General features: G+C 36.0%; 4 protein-coding genes and 1 long non-coding RNA gene across 7 annotated transcripts; 4 read left to right on the top strand and 1 right to left on the bottom strand.

The window, feature by feature from the left end:
- Window positions 1-896: 896 nt before the first annotated feature.
- Window positions 897-1,734, top strand: LOC147787388 (uncharacterized). Its single transcript, XR_015413550.1, has 2 exons — window positions 897-1,239; window positions 1,376-1,734. It is a non-coding gene; the product is annotated as an uncharacterized LOC147787388 (long non-coding RNA).
- Window positions 1,735-2,010: 276 nt separating this feature from the next.
- Window positions 2,011-4,265, top strand: LOC111778698 (multiple organellar RNA editing factor 3, mitochondrial; the record flags this gene model as incomplete). The annotated part of the gene is made up of 5 exons (XM_087119209.1): window positions 2,011-2,246; window positions 2,353-2,455; window positions 3,066-3,432; window positions 3,537-3,686; window positions 4,050-4,265. Coding segments are annotated over 3 exons (435 nt in total), but the record flags the coding sequence as incomplete, so codon positions are not given.
- Window positions 4,266-6,452: 2,187 nt separating this feature from the next.
- On the top strand, window positions 6,453-7,572 carry EBP (ethylene-responsive element binding protein). The gene is made up of 2 exons (XM_023658871.2): window positions 6,453-6,612; window positions 6,743-7,572. The coding sequence occupies exons 1-2, from the start codon at window positions 6,489-6,491 to the stop codon at window positions 7,318-7,320; spliced, it is 702 nt and encodes a 233-aa protein (XP_023514639.2). The 5' UTR covers window positions 6,453-6,488; the 3' UTR covers window positions 7,321-7,572.
- Window positions 7,573-9,453: 1,881 nt separating this feature from the next.
- LOC111778252 (uncharacterized) lies at window positions 9,454-10,237 on the bottom strand. The gene has a single exon (XM_023657960.2). The coding sequence runs from the start codon at window positions 10,201-10,203 to the stop codon at window positions 9,613-9,615; it is 591 nt and encodes a 196-aa protein (XP_023513728.2). The 5' UTR covers window positions 10,204-10,237; the 3' UTR covers window positions 9,454-9,612.
- A 1,271-nt stretch (window positions 10,238-11,508) lies between these two features.
- Window positions 11,509-20,866, top strand: PLDP1 (phospholipase D P1). Of its 3 annotated transcripts, XM_023658985.2 has the most exons (20): window positions 11,509-12,030; window positions 12,510-12,611; window positions 13,072-13,187; window positions 13,295-13,436; window positions 14,437-14,607; window positions 14,909-15,082; window positions 15,309-15,551; window positions 15,708-15,824; window positions 16,475-16,614; window positions 16,716-16,865; window positions 17,295-17,451; window positions 17,526-18,056; window positions 18,352-18,462; window positions 18,696-18,842; window positions 18,938-19,135; window positions 19,219-19,320; window positions 19,402-19,533; window positions 19,650-19,715; window positions 20,260-20,321; window positions 20,407-20,866. In XM_023658985.2, the coding sequence occupies exons 1-20, from the start codon at window positions 11,800-11,802 to the stop codon at window positions 20,651-20,653; spliced, it is 3,339 nt and encodes a 1,112-aa protein (XP_023514753.2). In that variant the 5' UTR covers window positions 11,509-11,799; the 3' UTR covers window positions 20,654-20,866. The 3 variants fall into 3 exon arrangements, with proteins under 3 accessions (XP_023514753.2, XP_023514755.2, XP_086975370.1); XM_023658987.2 differs by lacking the exons at window positions 11,509-12,030; window positions 12,510-12,611; window positions 13,072-13,187 and having other exon boundaries at window positions 13,299-13,436; window positions 14,445-14,607; XM_087119244.1 differs by lacking the exons at window positions 11,509-12,030; window positions 12,510-12,611; window positions 13,072-13,187 and having other exon boundaries at window positions 13,302-13,442.
- The last annotated feature ends 48 nt before the right edge of the window (window positions 20,867-20,914 follow it).

Here is a 20,914-nt window from a genome sequence, read left to right as displayed (position 1 = left end):
TACTCTACTTTTATTTGCAAATCTTAGTATCTTTGCTTTTGTATTGTTGCGTGACAATAAATCAACTTTTTCAAAATTTTGAGATTAGGATTCCGATGTTCCATAAAAATATTTATATTTATACTCTTTCGCCAATTTTAAGATTACTATTTCAACTCCATTGTTATTAAACTAATAAAAAAAACCCCGATTAGTTCCTCTCGTAACCCCTTCACTTGCTTCTACAAGAGACTCATCTTGAAATAGATTCAGATCTTGGAGTTCTATAAAGGTCTCGTAGGTTAAGAACGTTTTTAATATGATTATTTTTTCTATTTGTTTGATGAGAATCGCAAGAGACGAGAAAGGAACCCGTTTTAGCCTTTTTTTTCTTTTGCAATTTTTGTTGCGCATTTTTACTCATTCCCTCGTTAGTGTATAACAGTCCGTAGCTCGAGTCCCTTAAAAAGCAGGTCGTTATAAATGGTATTAGAGTTAGGTATCGAGCAGTGTGCCAGCGATGACGCTGGACACTCAAGGGAGTGGATTGTGAGATCTCATATCGATTGGAGAGGGAAACGAAAAATTCCTTATAAAGGTGTGGAAACCTCTCCCTAATAAACGTTTTTAAAACCGTGAGGCTGACAGTGATATGTAACGGATCAAAGCATACAATATTTAAAAGCTGTGAGTTTGGACCCTTACAACTAGATTCCTTAATTTTTACACTTGTAACTACCGACTACAAATGAAATTTTTTAATAATTTATTAGATATTTTTTTTTTAACAAAAATGACATAAACCTAAAAATTGGGATAGACATTATTTTTATTCTCGGAATAACAAAATGATAAAAGAAATCGTAATCTGTTATTGTTCCATTTGTGGGACCGGAAATTGTCCGGAATTGAAAAAACAATGGTCGGAAATTAAGCTTCTTCCAAGTTCCAAGCGCTCTATATAATGGACCGCAAACCAAATCCAAAACAAAGTAAGGAAATAGAACAAGTTTCGTTGTCTTTCTTGTTGTTGGAAATTATGTCTCTGAGAGATGGAGAAATTAAGGCTCCTCAAGCTGACCAGGCGGCGGCTACCGCGAAGCCGTCGGGTACGGCGGAGCAACCACCATGGAAGATGAGAGAAAATCCGGTGGTGATCGTGAACCGCTGTCCCGTCGTCTCACCCTCCGGCGGAATCTTGATAACAGTCCTGCCTGGGTATATGCAAACCCAATGTAGCACTTTTTTCGTCTAGAACAGGTGCTCGTAATGTAAATACATATAAATACGGGTACTTAACTGCAATATACTTTCAATCGTTTTCTTCTTGAATTGAACTATATTTAAATTGATAAACTTCGACTATTTTTATTTAGTTTAATTTACTTTTGTGTAGGTGTACTTTGTTGAACCAAGAATTTGCTACAGGTTCACGTTAGTTTCCAATCAAGGTTGATAGTACTCATGTGGCCGAGGATCAAAGTAGTATGATGTTGAGCTGAGACGAGCTAGTGTCGTTGTTGGGCATTCTTCAAAAGAGGAAGTTATGCTCTAGTGCAATTATATAGTGTTTTAATAAAATAATATATAGAGGGTATTTTAGGTATCGAGTCCACGTAATTTGTATATATGATACCTTAGCAAAAGATTTACCGAATCCCGATAAAGGGATAGTTAAAGTAAACATGCTAAGTTAGAATGTAAAGATGTCGATGGTAATGAGATACGATGCAACACTATAACTTTACACTAAGAGATCTCACACGTCTATCATATTGATCTTTGCCGGCGTTCCACTTTTGCTCTGCTCAATGTCACAATAGCACTTTCTAAACAACGGACTCGCGATTGTGTGTGCTTGTTCTAATCCTGCAAATAAGTCAACCGAAAAATCAAACATATAGTCGAGCCTCCAGTCATGTTTGAGAGAAAAGTTTTAAAAAATTGAGAATTTTTTTTATAAAAAAAATTAAATATTGTGGAAGTCAATTGCGGATAATAAAATACAATATTTGGTTGGAGAAGGTTTGATCACTGCTTAATCCATTCAATCTTCCAGTTCGATTTAAAACTTGGGGGTCCGGATACTCCCCACTCAACGATCCTTCTCCCAACTGGATCAATCGACCTCAAAAAGAGACGATACTCCTTGATGGCTGCGATTACGAGCACTGGCTGATTGTGATGGAGTTTCCAAATGAACAGAAGCCAACGGAAGAGGAGATGGTGAATTCGTACGTCAAAACTCTTGCTGCAGTCGTCGGAAGGCATCGGATTTAAAAAGGATTGTAAATGGATTACTTCTCGGTATGTTTTTTGCGTGCATTTTCTTCTCTGTTGATTTTAGGTTTTTCGCTTTCTTTCGATTTTCAGTGAGGAAGAGGCGAAGAAGGAAATATACTCTGTCAGTACAACTACCTATACTGGCTTCGGTGCCTTGATTCGGGAAGAGCTTTCTTATAAGGCGATTTTGTGCGTATTCGTGGTATGGTTAGATTAAGGAACCCTAGGAAGCGGATTTACTCGTCTTGTAGATATTGGAATTGTGTCGATTATTTAGATTGCAATTGAAGATTGAAGCGTAGTTTTGAGTCAATCGCATGAATGTGTTTGATGAAAGTTCCCATATAAATTTGAATGGTTAAGAAATTTTCATTTCTGTTTTGAAGTTTGCTGCAGAATTGACTGGTGTTTTAGTTTGATAATCTGTGTGTTGCTAGCATTAAGGTTTGGCGTTTGTGTTATCTTGTGATGAATTAGCCCAATGATCAACCAGTTTATACAAAATGCTACCTACTTAGTTAAGGTACGTGTTGGCTCAAACACTAGTCTTTTGTAAAGAACAAGATTAAGGAGCCTTGTCAATCAGATTTTCTCATCTTGAAACCTTGGATTATAATTGATGATTGAAAGTGTGCGTTTGAGCTGAAGCACGCAATTGTTGTTTGCTTTTGAATCTACTCGATCAACTCGATTTTAGTTTGATTGTTTTGCGTGTTACCACGATGAATGTTTGACGTTTGCATTATTTTGTGATAATTTCTATTTAGCTTTTGTAAAGAACAATATTGGCATCTGACTTTGAGCGAAATGAAACAGAATTGGCTGGCGTTTTATGGGTTTTACCTGATTCATATCTCGATGTTCCAAACACAGGTTATGGAGATGATTTACTCTTCTAACGCTATCGAATTGGTTGTAATTGAAACTGAAACCTGTTGATATATCAAATCAATGCTCATTGTTTGTACCAATCATTCATCTTGATTTCAGGTGATCTGTTTATTGTTGGAAAGGTCATCGCCAGAGACAACAAAGTGGTAGAAATAGGCCTCGTCCACGGTACGATAGATGTCGAGAAACTGTGCATATTGAACGGAGGCAACCAATATTGAGGATTGTTGGGAGAGATGTTCCACATTGGCTAATTAAGGGAAATATCGTATACTTCAAGTAAGGAATACTATCTCCATTAGTACGAGGCTTTTTAGAGAAATTTCTGCCTTAAAGTAAACTATATCATACCATTGTGATGGGTCGTGGTTCCTAACAATCAGTTCAGGTACAAAGCTTGGGTCAAGACCATAGAAACCCGAATGGTCAAAATTCAGATCGAAATGGAGTTGGAGATATCTTGGCAAATCTAGACAAGTTTAATTGAAGCAATCACGGATTGACTCCTTAATCCATGAAGTCTAGACAGTCAGGTATGAGATTTCTATTAGTTCTTAATGCGCATTTAGATCAAGTATGGAACTCACATATCTAGAATGCAAATATCTTCGCCTCGAATAAAGTACACGACACCCAATTGCACTTCTATGTTTCAATTTTATGTTTTTGTTCTTTTGTAGTAAAATAAAATTATTAAAAAAAGAAAAGAAAAAAAGAGGGACGGATCAAAACTAGACACACATTCGTTCTTCTGGCGATAGAACTGAATTAAATAATTGTGGAAAACAGTGAATTTTTTGTATTTATATTCGTATACTCCAAAAAAGAAAATAATAAAATAAATAAAAAGGGTGTGTTTTTTATACAACTCATCATTCATCTTCTTCCCTTAACAGTTTCAAGGATGATTATGTCATGAACTCATCAACTTGCCACTGCCACAATTCTCTTCCTTCAACGTTTGTTGGATAGAATCTTACGTGTGTGTACATATGTGTATATATATATATATTTAGATTTATCAATTATGAATTTTATAATATGTTATGAGTTCAAAAAACGGAGGTTTTATGATCGTTTCTTATTTATAAATTCATGATTTTGTCTTTTAAGTAGTCAATATGAGACTTAAAGTACACTGTAGAGCATCCTCAAAGGCTTCATTTTCTAGAGCTATCAAATCTTCTCTCCTTAAACGAGACTCGACTCCTTCTCTATAATCTTCAAACAAAGAACACCATGTGTTCGATACTTGAGAGTCACTTTGACTATACTTTCGAGACTCATGATTTCTTTGTTCGACACTTGAAGATTCTACTGTCATGACTAAATTAAACCACGACTCTATATTTTGTTAGGAATAACGAACGTCCACAATGACATGATACTTTTCACTTTAATCTTTCTTTTAGTTTTCTCAAAAGTTTTAGTACCGATGAAGATTGTGTTCTTTACACTTAAACCCTGAATTTCCCTTTAATTAGTCGGACTACCCCTCCTAATAATCCTCAACAAAAATTCTTTAGGATTCTTTAGGATATGAAAGTATAGAGACTAAATTATTAATATTTTTATGGGTTTATTACATAATTACACCATTACAATTTACAAATGTCAATATCTTTTTAAAAAAGGAAAACAACTTTATTTTCTCCAAATTTACAAATTTACATATATGCACATTTAGTTATTGTTTTTATTAATTAAAATCGAGATTAAAAATGAAAAAAAAAAAAACAAATGTGTATTTTCTCCAAATATTCTATTTATGTTTTTTTCATCGGATTCACCTACCAAAAAAATTCGAAGGTAAGTCAATTTATCCCATTCTAATCTTAACTATGACAATTAAATTATTACCTCTATATATATATATATATATATATATATATTATTTATTTATTTATATTATTGGAATTAGGAAGAACTTTTTGTGTCGTTTTGGCAAAAAAAAAAATAATAAATAGTTTGTTTTTATTAGGTAAAAGTTTAGATAGGTAATTAAGTATAATTTATATGTAGTGAACAACTTCTTTTAATTTTTTTTTTTCTATAGAATAGCATAATAAATATGCAAAAAAAAAAAAAAAAAAAAAAAAATCAAGAAGAAAATGGACTTAAAAAAAAGGTTTTGACATTTGAACTATAGGTTTGGAAATTAAATATTTGGCATAATTATTATAATTTTATTCATTAAAATTCCCGAACAAATTTTAATAAAGAACACTCTCGCTTCCTTCCACCCTCAGTAAAAAATATTAAAATAATCCTGCCGACGTCCGGTTCTTTCTACGAGCCATTCACAATCTGCCACGTATTAATTTAGTCGCCCCATCCCTTACAAGGAAGCAGCCTTTCACGCCTTTCAAGACTGCCAGACTGTACGGCCACCGTCATAAAGTAAACAATCCATTCATTACGCCTCTTTAATATTATAATTTTTATTTAGGACAAAAACAATTCAGATCAAGAAATTCGTTCATTAATTTAAATACCTAAAATATATTTTTCAGCCTTTTAGTCTTAATTTCTCCATCGAAATTATATAATTAATTTTAAATTTTAATTTCTAAATTCCAAACCTAATTTTAACCATGGTAAATTTTATGAAGTAATTTATTCCTTCAATAAAATACTTACCCACCAATTTGAATATATCCGTATATTTTGAGATAATTCAGGTCTGATAGCGGTCAAATTCATGAAAGGAGTTGACTAGTTGTCAAATTCTCCCTACTCGAAAAATTATATATTATTTAGCCGCTATGTTTCTTTTTGCTTATAGTTATATAACGTTGGTTTTAAATTCGCTTTCGAAAAACACTCACTATGTTTCTTCTTAAAACGGGGTTAGAGGTTTGAGCATACGTTGCCCAATTGTAAGCAAAGTACGTCTAAGTTGACTTAACTCACACGTTATTGGAAGTGAATACAATTATGACAAGTAGTATCCAGACAAGAAAAAGAGCGTAAGTTCAAATCCCGCTCCGTATTTGGCAACCTTGGACAGCTACCAAACTCATCGGTTATACTTCCTTACCTCACAAGCTTCCATATAAAAAAGCTTCCCTCATTCGTCCGTTTTTCCGATTCCACAACTTTGCTCATACATCACCTCTCTCACATCCGCCAATTCCACCCTTAAAGCTTACGCTATTCTTTTATAAATTTAAATTTAAACTATTAATGATACTTGTCGGATTCTTATCGGGTGTCGTTAAGGCCCAACCCGAGTTTTACGGCCCAAAATGAAGGCCCATTATTATTTTTCTCTACTTTATCTATATATATTCCATATTAGGACGCTCTTCCTAAACCTCTCTAGTCTGCGAAAGATGTGCGGCGGTGCACTCATCTCTGGGATTATAGAAAAAAAGCGCGGTCGGAAGCATAGTAATGGATCTCTCTGGCCCGACAACGACCATTTTTCCGACCTCCTCGGCCTTGATTATTGCGCCCGTATATTTCGCTCTCCTTAATTTTTGTTTGTTTTTTTAATTTAATATTTATTTTATTCGGATATTTTTAATATATATTTAAGAAATCCCGTTAGGGATATTGAACTGTGATTTGTTTACTGATTTTGTAGTGAAAACTGAGACATCTCAGAAAGAATGCCGAGCTACGGCGGTGCCGGAGCCGGAGAAGACTCGAAAAGCTCGGAAGAATATATACAGAGGAATCCGGCAGCGGCCGTGGGGGAAATGGGCGGCGGAGATTCGAGACCCACAAAAAGGCGTTAGAGTTTGGCTTGGCACTTTCAACACTGCCGAGGAAGCCGCCAGAGCCTACGATGAAGCGGCAAAAAGGATCCGAGGAGAAAAGGCTAAACTCAACTTCGCTCCTCGTCCGCAACCGTTACCGGTGTCGCAGCCTCCGGCTAAAAAACGGTGCGTCGCTCATGAGTTAACTTCAGATTGTTTCAGTTCCACCAGTTCGGCGCCGACCCCGGCGCCGGCGAGTACACGTGTGAATAACTCGTGTGAGATCGACGGGCTTTACTACGGCGAGGAATTGGCGAGTTTGAGATCTTTCTTGGATCTGGATTTTGAAGAAGAGCAACAACCGAGTCAAGTCGGTGGGAGCGATGAGTTTGGCCAAGCTGTGGAGCTTTGGATGATGGACGACCCGTCGTTGAATGAGGAGAAATTTGGTGAAGTGGTGTAACTGAGATAAACTCATTCGTCCGACATGTCGTTTACTACTAAGTACTGGTGTAATATTTTATGTATTTTTGTTTCAACTTTTTGAGCTTAGTTTTGTAGATATACATAGATAGGTTCAATAAAAAGCTTGTGATATGAAACTCGCTTGTGTTTTTTGCCTTCTTTCATCTTTTGAAACGACATGTCGGTTCCTGTATCAGATCAGACTGCTTCTATTTTTAATATTCACCATGTTGAGTGGTTTGTGTGTGTTTGACTCTTTTGTCGGATGCCTCTTTCCTTGTGTCGTCTCGCCTTAGTCACATTAATTCAATTACATTACCTTAATAATATATTTATTTATTTATTTATTTATTTGATGTGAAATAATATTTAAAAAGGTTGAAGAGCACTGAGACGAAATATTTGAAAGAGGGAAAATTGAGATCCAAAGTGGGGCCTGAGATGAAGAAGAGGGTTGAAAGAGAGGAGAATTAAATTTGTGGTTTGTTCTTAGGCTGATTTCAAAATATCAAGATGGATTTTGTTTTGACATCTTCATCATTGCATCTAATTCTTTTGAATTCAACGGATTCACTATGTTTTTATTTATTTCTTTCTTTCTAATTAGTTAGGTCCCACTATGTTTGTTGCTTCGAAATTAAATTAACCATATATATACCGGATATGTTCTCAAAATAATAGGGTCACCGTCAACTAATAAGATGATGTGGTAAGATTCCTCATTGAGAGGAAAACATCCCAGGGTCACTAGCTAAAGCCCCTAAATGACCGCTCAGTGATAAAGAAGGAGCTAAGGGTGCAGTAATCCTTGAAAGAGTGCGTAATAGCTCACTGATCACCAAAGATGAATGGGTCCAAGTTGTGGAATGTAAAAATGCATCGATAGGGGAGCGCTCCGCTTTAGAGAGAATCACCAACAAATCAGAAACAAGAATATAGGCTTGGGTAATGTGAGAATACAATGCCCTAAAAATCTAGCTACCACTCTGCTATATATATATATATATATATATATATATATATATATATATATATATATATATATATATATATATCAAATTAAGCATGAGTAATAACTAATACATTGTATCTAAACATGTTTATTGGGAATATGCAAAATGTATTTATTAAAAGTTGAAATCGTTTCTTGCAAAATTGTGTTTTAAGTTCATTTGAGTTTTAAAAAGAATAGAAGTAGAATGGAAAAGCTTTGGAATGAGTATAGCATTGACAATTGGCTCCAAAACCCATCATCACCAAGTTGATGATGACTGAAAAGACTACACAAACTCTCTCAGATATGAATTAAAATCCTTCTTCAGTTCCTATCGATCAGGCAAATGAGTACTGAAATCAAAGGAAATTGAATCCAAAACAAATGTTCTAACAGAAGTTAGTGTTTTTTTAATGTAGAAGCTGATAAAGTGATAAAAGTGGAGGTAGATAGATCAACCACACCCTCAGTTACCGCTTCCTTATGTTCACCTCCTAACCGACGTGGGATCTCCCAATCCACCTCAAGCCCACCACTAGTAGATATTTCTCCTCAAGAGAGAGATTTTCACATGTTTCGTTCTCCTAACCAACCCAGGTAGAATCTCACATAAAGGTTAACTGGGTCATAGTTCATCCAATTTCGACATATACTCTCGATCAAAAAGCTCGAGATTTGAATTCATCCGTTACCTGTTGTTGAACTTAAAAAGAATACACACATACAGCAGCAGACGTTACAGTAGACTACACAAAAAGGTGCTCAAGTTGCCTAATGGTAAAAAAAAAATTGGCCAACCACAATATTAGGAATCAAATTATAACAATGATTCTCCTCCCAATCCATTCAGAGGAGGTCAAATTCATGCATTAAGAACATATGTAAAGCAAGACACAAAAAAAGAGAATAGCATTTTGAAGAGAGAGACAGAATAACGTGCCAAACGATGAAACCAGGCAGTTCTAAGAAAGGTGAAACCAATGGGTGAAAAACAAGCAAAGGTTTTCCGCCCACAGAATTCTTCTCATGGGCTGAAACGCTTGTCCGTTATAAGAATGATGAAGAACCAGTCACAGAGAGATGAACTAAATGCCTTAAGGAGCTAAGAAACAAGATATCAGATTGTTATGGCACAGATTTCCATGTGTAATTTCGAACCAATTTACTGAGATAAAACAATGTGAGTATTTACAGAGATATGTATGTATGCATAGCAACTGTGAAGAATCGAATACAGGAGATTTATAGCCAGATTTCTGTTTCGGAGATTGATCATTGAGAGGAGAATTGTACCAATCAACACACAGAGATTAATCTCATAGACAATTTTCCTCGTTCGGAGTTCCTGATTGCTTCACCTGCAAATCTAATAACCTTCTTGAATGCGAAATGCACACAATTTGAGAGCGCGATCCAATAAACCACCTCGTAAACGAAATAATACGCCGGATTAGAAGAAGAGGATGAAGATTCGTCCCAATCACTCCCCCCAAATCTATCGAAATTCCAGCCACTTCCGCCGCTACCGCCACCTCCGCCGTACGATCCGTCAAAATCGCCGCCGCCGAATCCGTTGACTTCGCCGCCCTCGGAGTCATCGCTGTATAATCTACGCTTCGTGCGGCGCTTTCTACGGAGAAAAGTCCGAGAGGCCGATCGGCGTGAAATAGATTTGACAGGCGGCGGAGCAATGGTTGCGACGGGGAACAGTGCGGCTGATAACTGCAGAGCTCCGGCGGCGGAATACGGCGCGATCTGGTCGGCGATCGAGTCGGTGACGGAGATGTAGGAATTGGATACGAAATCGAGGCGATTGAGGAATTTGGCGAAGCCAACGCCATTGTTGGCAACCATTGAAAGGGTTCCCGCGACCAGGGAGGTATCCATTGAAATGGACGGATTTCGAATTGCAAAAAAAAAAATTAATAATAATAATTGGGATTTCGAATGCGAGAAATCTAGGGATTTAAAATACGAAGGAAATTTAAGTGAAAATAGAAGGAAAATCGAAGAGGAAAGGTTGTAGAAGGTGAACGAGCCACGCCACGACATTGGAATCCGAAGACGCCGCGTGTTCAAAACGCGAGGCTAGACCAATTCGCTCACGGCAATGGTCCGCCGTCCCAACCTCGTGGGCCTGATGGGCCTGGTTTTTAGTTGGGCTATTGGATAAGGAAGTAAAACAGGCCCATATATGGCCCGATGAATTGGAAATAATTTAAAATATGAGAAACGAAAGGATTATCAAATCCGGCCTGAGGGACGGCGTTAAGTCAAGTGCTGGCGTTCATTTTGGCTGTCTTGATAACACTGATGCCACGTGTTTGTAGGAGAAAAAAGTGCTAACGCCACATATATACATATATATATATATATATATATATATATATATATATTTTTTTTTTTTAAATTTTAAATTTGGATCCTTCTGGAGAAGTGTTGAGAAGACTCTTAAATTATATTTTTATCTCTTTTTCTATAGTATAAAAATTTTATATAGCATATGAATAAATTTATTTAAACTTAATTAAACGAACAACCCGAGTATCCAACTTTAAAATAGAGAGTTGAATTGGATTGTAAATTATATTCAAGTCAGTGACCCACAACCAATCCCAAATGATTGAACCTCGTGATATCACATGTAACAGCTTAAATCCACGATTAATAAATATTATCTGTTTTGGTTCGTTCCGTATCGTTGTCATGCTCATAATTTTCGTTACATATCATCGTTAGCCTCACAGTTTTAAAACCCGACTGTTAGGGACAGATTTTGCTCACTTCTTCAAGCGATACGAAATCTCACAATAAACCCCACTTGGAACTCAACATTCTTGTTGATATACTATCTCGTGTCTAGCTCTCTGATACTATTTGTAACATGTGGAGCTTAAAGAAATAATATTGAAATTTCACCACTTATTTAATGAAAAATAAAAATGGAAAATATAACTAAATAATAGTATTAACCCTTTACGTGAAGTATAAATGAGTCGTTCCAAGACTTGACTCCAACAATCACCTTATCTATTTATACCTTGACCGGTATTGAAAAATGACGTATTAATATTATAATATCAATAATATATTTTTATTAAAATATTAATCGCATTTAAAAAAAAAAAAAAAACAATATTATTCATACACTACTTAAGCAAACTAACAATGGATTTCTTAAATTTGAGCGTAAAAAAAAGAAAATAAATAAATTTACAACGACCAGACAAAATGAATGTCCGTCGATCTTCTTCTCCATTGTGGATTGACCCGAAGCCCACGTTACCATAAAACCCGCGAAATTCAGACTTTGACGTGTTTCGTGTTGCTTGCAGTTCATAGGCAGGAAAAGGAGAAGGAAAAAGCCTTCAACAAGAAGACGATTCGCGATTTCCCGTTTCTCGAATTTTCTGTGGATTAACAACCTTCAATTGTGGCCGAATTCGATCAAACGAGGCTGCTGTGGCGTTGGACGGATTAGGAATGGGATCGGAGCAGTTGATGGCCGGAGGTGGGCCTCGATATGTTCAAATGCAATCGGAGCAGCCTACAGCTTCGATGTCGTCGTTTTTCTCGTTTCATCATGACGCTCCTGAGCCAACGAGGATTTTCGATGAATTGCCGAAGGCCTCAATTATTTCCGTTTCTCGCCCGGATGCCGGCGATATCAGTCCGATGCTTCTTTCTTACACAATCGAATGCCAGTACAAGCAGGTGCGAGTTTCGCTTTGGATTTCTGTTGTTTTTCTATTTGATCTTCGTTTTGAGTTTTCGTTTCTGCAGCTGAATTAGTCCACGTTTCAGGTGTTGTTTAATTTGAATTTGGTTTATGAGCGTTCAATTGGATTTGTGCGATTAGTTTTGATTTCTCGTGAAGAATTCAAGGGAAATCGGATAGGCTAAGGGTAGGATTATGTATATTTTATCGACGACTTATATCAAGTTTAGAGTGCGTATCGAATTGAATTTAGAGCTTTGTTTCGACACCCTATTGGTTATTTTGAATCATGATTATTGATATCCTTCCGCGTTCTACCAAAACACCCGAGCAGAAGTAAGAGTTACCACATGGTTTGCCTCGCCAATATTCCTGCTGCAGTCTTGTGATTTTTTTCCTCTTCATTTTGAGATTTTTTAATCTTTTCAGTTTTGAGCCTTTCCTGGTTTAACTGTATTTTGTTTTCCTGTAATAGTTTAAATGGCGCATGTTGAAGAAAGCTTCCCATGTATTCTATTTGCATTTTGCACTAAAGAAACGGGCATTCATTGAGGAAATTCACGAGAAGCAAGAACAGGTATGTGTACGATGGTCTATATAGTTGTATGGTTGTCTTTGTTATGAGAGACCCTTCTTTTATTGAGAAAAGATGAAAGAATACAAGGAGCATACAAAAATAAAACCAACCCCCCAAAAGAAGCAAAACTCAAACAGAAAAGGGCTCCAACGAAGCAAACAAGACCTAAAGTGTAATTACAAAATCCTTTTACACTGAGCCCCAAAGGGGGAGACATGAGATCGAACCAGGGGCTAAACTTCATCCCAGGACCTCTCAACCTCGCTAAAAAAATCTATTATTTTCAACGTCTCTAAAAGCTCTATAGTTGTATGGTTGCTCTCGATACACGGTGATTTGGTTTGATCACGTGAATTCTTTGGTGTTTAACGCTCTGGTGCTTTTGAAATTTTAGATCAGTTATTGTTAATACAAATGTTTGAGGTTTTGATGTAGTCTTCATTGGAACGTTATATTAAAGGTTAAAGAATGGCTTCAAAATCTAGGAATAGGAGAACACACGACAGTGATCCAAGATGAGGATGGACCAGATGATGAAGCCAATCCTCTGCATCATGATGAAAGTTCTAAAAATAGGTATTTTTCAGCTTTGCTCAAAGCAAAGTTGGAAGAATTTGTTCATGTAGCCTTTTTCAATTGTACGTGAATGCTATTACTCATATGGTTGTATTACTTCATTACAGGGACGTTCCGTCCAGTGCTGCCCTGCCTATCATTCGGCCTGCCTTAGGAAGGCAGCATTCTATGTCTGATAGAGCTAAGACTGCAATGCAAGGGTACCTGAATCACTTCTTGAGTAACATGGATATCGTCAACTCTCGAGAGGTATAGGTGAATCCATTGCATAAGCTCCTTTTGTAGTGAACTTTAATGTTCTTTTTAAAGTCTGTTTATTCTCTTGGATTTTCTTAATGAAAGCTTGGTTTTTTGTGGAAAAAAATGTTGTACGAGTTAAATTGATGATTTTATACTTGATACTACAACATTTGGTCGTCAAGAAATTCATGGGATACTTAACATTGCAGTTGTAGGTAGTTAGTTTAGTCTTGATAAAGTTTCTAGCTATCACCAGTAATGATTTTGGCATTTACTACTGCATTAATATTTTATAATTTATATTATTATAGAACTGTTTGGTGCTGAGAATCTCTTACTGAAATGAAGTTCTTGTGGGGTACTTGGCAATTACATCCAAACTGAAACTTTTGGCTACCTTTAAGATGTTTTTTCTCTTCCTTAAAATTTATGTTCTATTTACAATTGGTATACTAAGTCGATATTTATTGAAAATAATTACTTCATTTGTCTTCTGCCTGAGTTGAATGAGTAGCTCTAGATTTCTAATTAGATTGTTTTTTCCCATTATTTAGTAGTTTTTATCTTGATTCACTTTTTCCTCACAAAATGTGGTGCAATAGAAGTTTTTGAACCTAATCAAGGGGAATGCAAATCTTGCATTAAAGTTGACTACGTTTTGATTCTTTCAACCACCGTTTGGGTGTTTACTTTTTCTTAATGAACCTGTGTATTTTTTATTTATTTAAAAAAGCCTTGGCATTTATGGGAGAAACTTTTATCTGATCCTGGTCAATGCTTCATAATGAGCAAGATGCATATTTATACTAAACTATAGATTTACTTTTATATTCAAGATGCCAAAATGCATGTACGTTCATATAGAAAACCACAGATTTACTAGTCTCTTACGTATTTTAATTGTTTGATATTTGACTTTTAAGTCATATTGCATCAAGTGTAAACCATTTTTTCCTCATTTATGATCAATTTTTATTATTATAATTCCTTTTAAATTCATAAACTGTAGGTTTGCAGGTTTTTGGAGGTCTCTAAGTTATCATTTTCACCAGAATACGGCCCAAAGTTGAAAGAGGATTATGTTATGGTGAAGCATCTACCTAAAATTGCACGGGAAGATGACGCTAGGAAATGCTGCCTATGCCGGTGTTTTGGTTGTTGTAATGACAATTGGCAAAAGGTAAGGGGCTTTTTCCTTAGTTTCAAATAACTACGAAAGAAACTACTGGTTATGTGTTATGCTTTCTGTTGTCATTTACACTGATGATGGTATCATGGAAATCTTCTGGAGTTGGACTAACTTTGCTTCTTTTCTTCTTGTCTCTTTCCATTAATGTTATAGTAATTTCTGTTTTGGCATATGGACCTTCTTACTATAATTGGAAAATTTGACATATTGAGACTGCTGTGGTGTATTAGAACAACTTATTAATCAATCAACTTTAAATATACAAGTTTGTGTTTTTGGTTGAATTTTGTAGGTGTGGGCTGTATTAAAACCTGGTTTTTTGGCCTTGTTGGGAGATCCTTTTGACACTCAACCAATGGATATAATAGTTTTCGATGTGCTACCTACTTCTGATGCCAATGGAGAAGGACGAGTATCTTTGGCAAAGGAAATTAAGGAGCGAAATCCATTGCGACATTCATTTAAGGTAGTGAAATTTTGGGCAATGATTGAACCTTGTATAATGTTGGTTATTTTAATTTGTTCTGTTTCTAAATATGATGCTGGTCTCTTGCCTCCTATGTGGTTGCAAATAAGACGGATTTTACTTTTGCCAGTATTCATGAAGTTGCGATGAACTTTTGTTTGTGATGGAATTTTGTGCTAATAAAATTTTTCTTATTGAGAGTTAAATTCGTGATTTGAAATGTTAGGTGACATGTGGAAATAGGAGTATTAGGATAAGAGCAAAGAACGGATCCAAGGTTAAAGACTGGGTTGCTGCAATTAATGATGCGGGACTGAGGCCTCCTGAGGGATGGTGTCATCCTCACCGTTTTGGTTCGTTTGCTCCTCCAAGGGGTTTGACAGACGATGGTAGTAAGGCTCAGTGGTTCATCGATGGTCAAGCAGCTTTTGAAGCTATTTCCTTTTCCATTGAACGTGCAAAATCGGAGGTATTCTTTTTCTCCCTCTCCTTTAACCCTTCTCTTTAATTTAAGACCTCGAATTGGTCATACAGTCATTATTTTTGTTTCGTTTCCTATTAAAGAAAAAAAAAATCATTAGTTTTGTGGGCAACTACTGTTGGCTGATTTTGGGGCCTTTTGCAGATTTTCATTTGCGGCTGGTGGCTTTGTCCAGAATTATATCTGCGGCGTCCTTTTATTTCAAATGCTTCATCTAGGCTCGATGCTTTGCTTGAAGCAAAAGCTAAGGAAGGGGTTCAGGTACCTTTCGGAATTCTCATATATTTTTATAATGTGAATTGATGAATATCTTATTAGTTATTTTGATATAAACTCAATGAATTTCTTCTTGGAACCTTCAAATTTCATGGCCTTTTGATGATTTAATTGTATGGGGATGTTAAGAATTGAAAATAAATTGCTAAACTAGAAGGCCATGAAAATTGGCAATTATCTAGGAATCTTCCCACGAATATGGCACAGATTCCTCAAGTCGTCCAACTCATCTTTCATGGCATCTACCCATGAATTTGCCTCAAATTCCAAGTCAATCGTATGTGGAATTAAAAATTGTAATAATATTCTCAAAGATGTATCTATTCCTTAATATTTTTATTCCTTTTCTTTTGAAGAACTGAGATAGAGAGAAAATTTTGAAATTACTATTCTGGTTATAAAAAACTTACCTACTACATTCCAACAAAATAGCTGTCCATTGATCTAGACGCAACCTAGGCATGGAATAGATAAAAATTTTAAATAATTATTCTATTCTCTTGCTCTCTTAATGTTTCAAAACTTACGTGCCTTATGCATTACATTAGTGCACTATTAATGTATTTCTTTCTCTCTCTTAATACACTGTATTAATCTGATCTCTGACGACATGAATTTGTGTAATGTTTATACAGATATACATTCTTCTCTACAAAGAGGTTGCCCTTGCTTTAAAGATTAATAGTGTTTATAGCAAGAGAAAACTTCTAGGCATCCATGAGAATGTGAGAGTATTACGCTACCCTGACCACTTCTCCAGTGGTGTGTACTTATGGTATGTGTTCAGTCTCTTCTTTTTGTGGACATAATCTATAAGTTAAGTTTCAAATAGGTCTAGACTTTTCAACATCTAATATTATTGAGTGGTTTGTATAGGTCCCACCATGAAAAACTTGTCATTGTCGATTATCATATTTGCTTTATTGGAGGACTGGATTTATGCTTTGGTCGTTATGATACACCAGAACATAAAGTTGGTGATCGTCCTCCTTCAGTATGGCCCGGGAAGGACTACTATAATCCAAGGTTAGTACTTCTGTTCTCTGCTGCTCAAACATTTTTCCTGGAAATTTCTTGGGTAATTGTTGCATTTGAACTTGGATTATTCCATTTGTAACACCGGTTCTATTGAGTTGCAAAGATGATAAATAGTTATGATTATTTGAGTAGAACAATATTTGGCTGCATGCTGGTATACAGGAATTTTCTTGCATACCACCATTAAATTATTGGTAGCAATGAGAGAGAAATCATAGTCAGGAGAGAGAAAGGAAAAAAATATTCTCTCTCCTAATTGTCAATAATTTAATGGTGGTGTGCTGGAAGATTTCTGCACTCGTGTATGCAGCCAAGTATTATTATTCTATTTAAGAATTTTCATGCCGTTAGAATTCTGTTTTTTTTTTTTTTATTCCTGGTAATGATTTTGCTAATTTCACGTATTTATCGACTCAGGGAATCCGAGCCAAATTCATGGGAAGATACCATGAAAGATGAGTTGGATCGCGGTAAATATCCTCGCATGCCTTGGCATGATGTCCACTGTGCACTTTGGGGACCACCTTGTCGAGACTTAGCTAGACATTTTGTCCAACGCTGGAATTATGCTAAGGTTGGTGTTCATTGATATTCTTGTACAAATAGTTTTGACCCTTTATCCTAATTGAAATATATGTATTCCTGCAGAGAAACAAAGCCCCAAATGAGCAGGCAATTCCATTACTTATGCCTCAGCATCATATGGTCATTCCTCATTACTTGTGGAATACCCGAGAATTGGAGGTTGAAAGGAAAAGTTTTGACAATTCTCAAGAATCAACAGTACAGGATTCATTTTCTCGCGGATCATCTTTTCACGATATTCCTTTGCTTTTACCTCAAGAGGCTGATGGACAGGATTCTCAAAATGAAGGTCCAAAATCAAATGGACTGGAACCCATTGCTACTCCCCTCGATCAGCCTAGTAAGATCAGCAGCGGTCTCTCGTTCTCTTTTAGGAAGATCAAAGTTGAACCCTTAGGACCAGATATGCCTCTGAAAGGCTTTGTTGATGATCTCGACCATTTGGATTCCCATGGAAAGTTGTCTGGAGATGGGAAAACACATCATCGTGTCAAAAGCTCAGAGTTGGAGTGGTGGGAAACACAAGACAGGGGACATGGTGGCTTTGCAGATGAATCCGGACAAGTTGGTCCGTGTGCTTCATGTCGTTGCCAGGTGAGTGGCATGAAGAGGATATTCAAAATTTTACATTTGTGAATTAAAGTGCTGCATAATTGTATAGGGTTCTGGCTTTCATCAGAGAAATGGTGATGTTCACAGTTGCAAATGCACTTTACTGTGTACATTAATAGCTAAACTCATAGCAATTGGGATTATCTGAACTCCCTTTTTGTTTATTTAGACCTTCTGCATATTCAAATTTTGCAACTCGCCTGTACAAATATTAATTAAGTGAAGCATCCTTGATTTGGTGGTAAATTGTTCTATTGCTAATGTCCGCTCCTTTCAGGTCATCAGAAGTGTCAGTCAATGGTCTGCTGGGACGAGCCAAACTGAAGAGAGCATTCACATTGCATACTGCTCTCTTATAGAGAAAGCAGAACATTTTGTCTATATTGAGGTATATGAGTTTTTTTACTTGTAGTCTTGTTATTTTCTGTTCTTTATCCTTTTAATCTTCTTCTTCATTTTTTAACTGAACATGCTGATATTTGATTCCTTGTAGTCGGATCCATTACGATCTGTATCTTAGGACATATTATCTGTTACTTGTGAAATATTGTTGTTGAAATTAACTGGTTTTCTACACTTAATCAATGGTATTGATACTTGATTCTTTATTTTTTTTCCCAGAATCAATTTTTTATATCAGGCCTCTCAGGAGATGATTCAATACGGAATCGTGTGTTAGAAGCATTATACCGTCGCATAATGAGAGCCTACCGTGAAAAGAAAACTTTTAGGGTCATTATTGTAATTCCACTCTTGCCTGGATTTCAGGTTCTAGTTCTTGGACATTACCCACTCTCGTCCTTTGCTGGCTTACTGTTTGAGTTTATATTTCCTTTCTCCAATCTGAATCTTGAGTTTGACAGGGAGGACTGGATGACAGTGGTGCAGCATCGGTTAGAGCAATAATGCATTGGCAGTATCGAACTATATGTCGAGGACAAAATTCGATATTCCATAATCTCTATGATCTTCTTGGTTCAAAAGTTCATGATTATATATCATTCTATGGCCTCAGATCTTATGGTAAACTCTTTGATGGTGGTCCTGTGGCTACAAGCCAGGTACATATTTTTCCTTGAATGGCCTTGTTTAATATACTAAAAATGATGCATATAGTTTTTAGCGTGACATGTTGTGAATTTAGGTGTACGTGCATAGTAAAATTATGATCGTAGACGATTGTATTGCTTTGATTGGATCGGCTAACATCAACGACAGGAGTTTACTCGGTTCTAGGGATTCTGAGGTCACCACTTCTCTAAGTTCTCAATAGTCTCTCTGAAATGCTTTGAACGAGTTCGATAACTAATATACTTTCTTCTCTCAGATTGCTATTGTGATTGAAGATAAGGAACTTATCAATTCATATATGGGAGGACAACCATGGAAAGCGGGAAAGTTTTGTTGGAGTCTTCGCCTCTCTCTTTGGTCTGAACATCTTGGTCTTCGTCCGGGACAGGTTAGTCGGTGGCGAATATGAAGCAGGATTTTTACAGTTTCAATGCTTGAATTTAAATGTTTAACCATTTGTTGTGTCTTAAGTGGCTGATTATGATGTGATTTTGTTTTCTCCAGATCAATCAAATAGTTGACCCAGTTTCTGACTCAACCTACAAGGATACATGGATGGGAACTGCTAAGGTGAGAAAAACTAAAGAGATTAATAGCTTTAGAATTTGGATTAGAATTCAAACCTTTACCAAGGAGAAACGAAAAATTGAATGAAAGCTTTGAAAAAACAAGCATTTATATATATATATATATATATATATATATATATATATATATATATATATATATATAAACTAAACGATTATCAAACGAGACCTTTATAGTTTAGATTTATTTATTTATTTATTGTCGTTTGCGGTTGGCCAACATTTTTGAAGACATAGTGTTGGGTCATCAACATAATATCTAGTTTCTTTGACCAAAAATTTATTTATTCCGATTACGACTTATGAAATAGGATCAGGTGGTTGTCCTATGAAAATAGTTGAGGTATGTACAAGTTGGATCGAAGACTAACAGATATTAAGGAAACTCGAAGCTTGGAATAAACGTTTTCATTCTTCTTTCATGTTGCTACCCAATATTAGCATTAGATTTCTATTGTAGATATATTTATTTTTGACAGTATTGAATTTTTGGAGCACTGACGGTAAACTGATGATCTTTTGAACAGACGAACACGACAATATACCAAGATGTATTTTCTTGCCTACCCAACGACCTCATAAATTCCAGGTACGATTTATACTCTGTTCCAAAGTTGGTCGAATCCCGATTATTTCTTCTCGATATAACGATCTATACCTGAATTTGAAAACAGAGCTGGACTGAGGCAAAGTGTGGCTTTCTGGAAAGAGAGGTTGGGGCACACCACCATAGATTTAGGAATTGCACCGGAGAGGCTGGAGTTTTACAAGAATGGAGAAATTGAAAGGATTGATCCAATGGAGAGATTAAGTTCAGTGAAGGGACATCTTGTCTCCTTCCCATTGGAATTCCTGAGCAAAGAAGACTTAAGACCTGTGTTCAATGAGAGTGAGTACTATGCATCTCAAGTTTTTCATTAACAACTTTATAATAATAGCCCTCTTTTTGTTAGGCCAACCTAATTAGTTTATGGTTAAATTAGATGATGCATCATAATTTATTTCCCATTTCTTAAAAGAAAAAAATGAGAGCGAGAGAGAGAGAGAGGCACATTTACAAAACAAAATTAGGACTTTTGTAATACTCATTCAATTAATTGAAGACTGCTGTCCTAATTTGGGCATTTAGTGTCATTTTCTTCTCTTCCTCGTTGGATTACAACCTTGTATCGTACTAATCAA

This window comes from Cucurbita pepo, chromosome 17 (genome assembly GCF_057944985.1).
Source record: "Cucurbita pepo subsp. pepo isolate OVF chromosome 17, ASM5794498v1, whole genome shotgun sequence".
NCBI classification, from domain to species: domain Eukaryota; kingdom Viridiplantae; phylum Streptophyta; class Magnoliopsida; order Cucurbitales; family Cucurbitaceae; genus Cucurbita; species Cucurbita pepo.
Note: the sequence above shows the minus strand (reverse complement) of the source record. Positions and strands in the feature narration are given on the sequence as shown.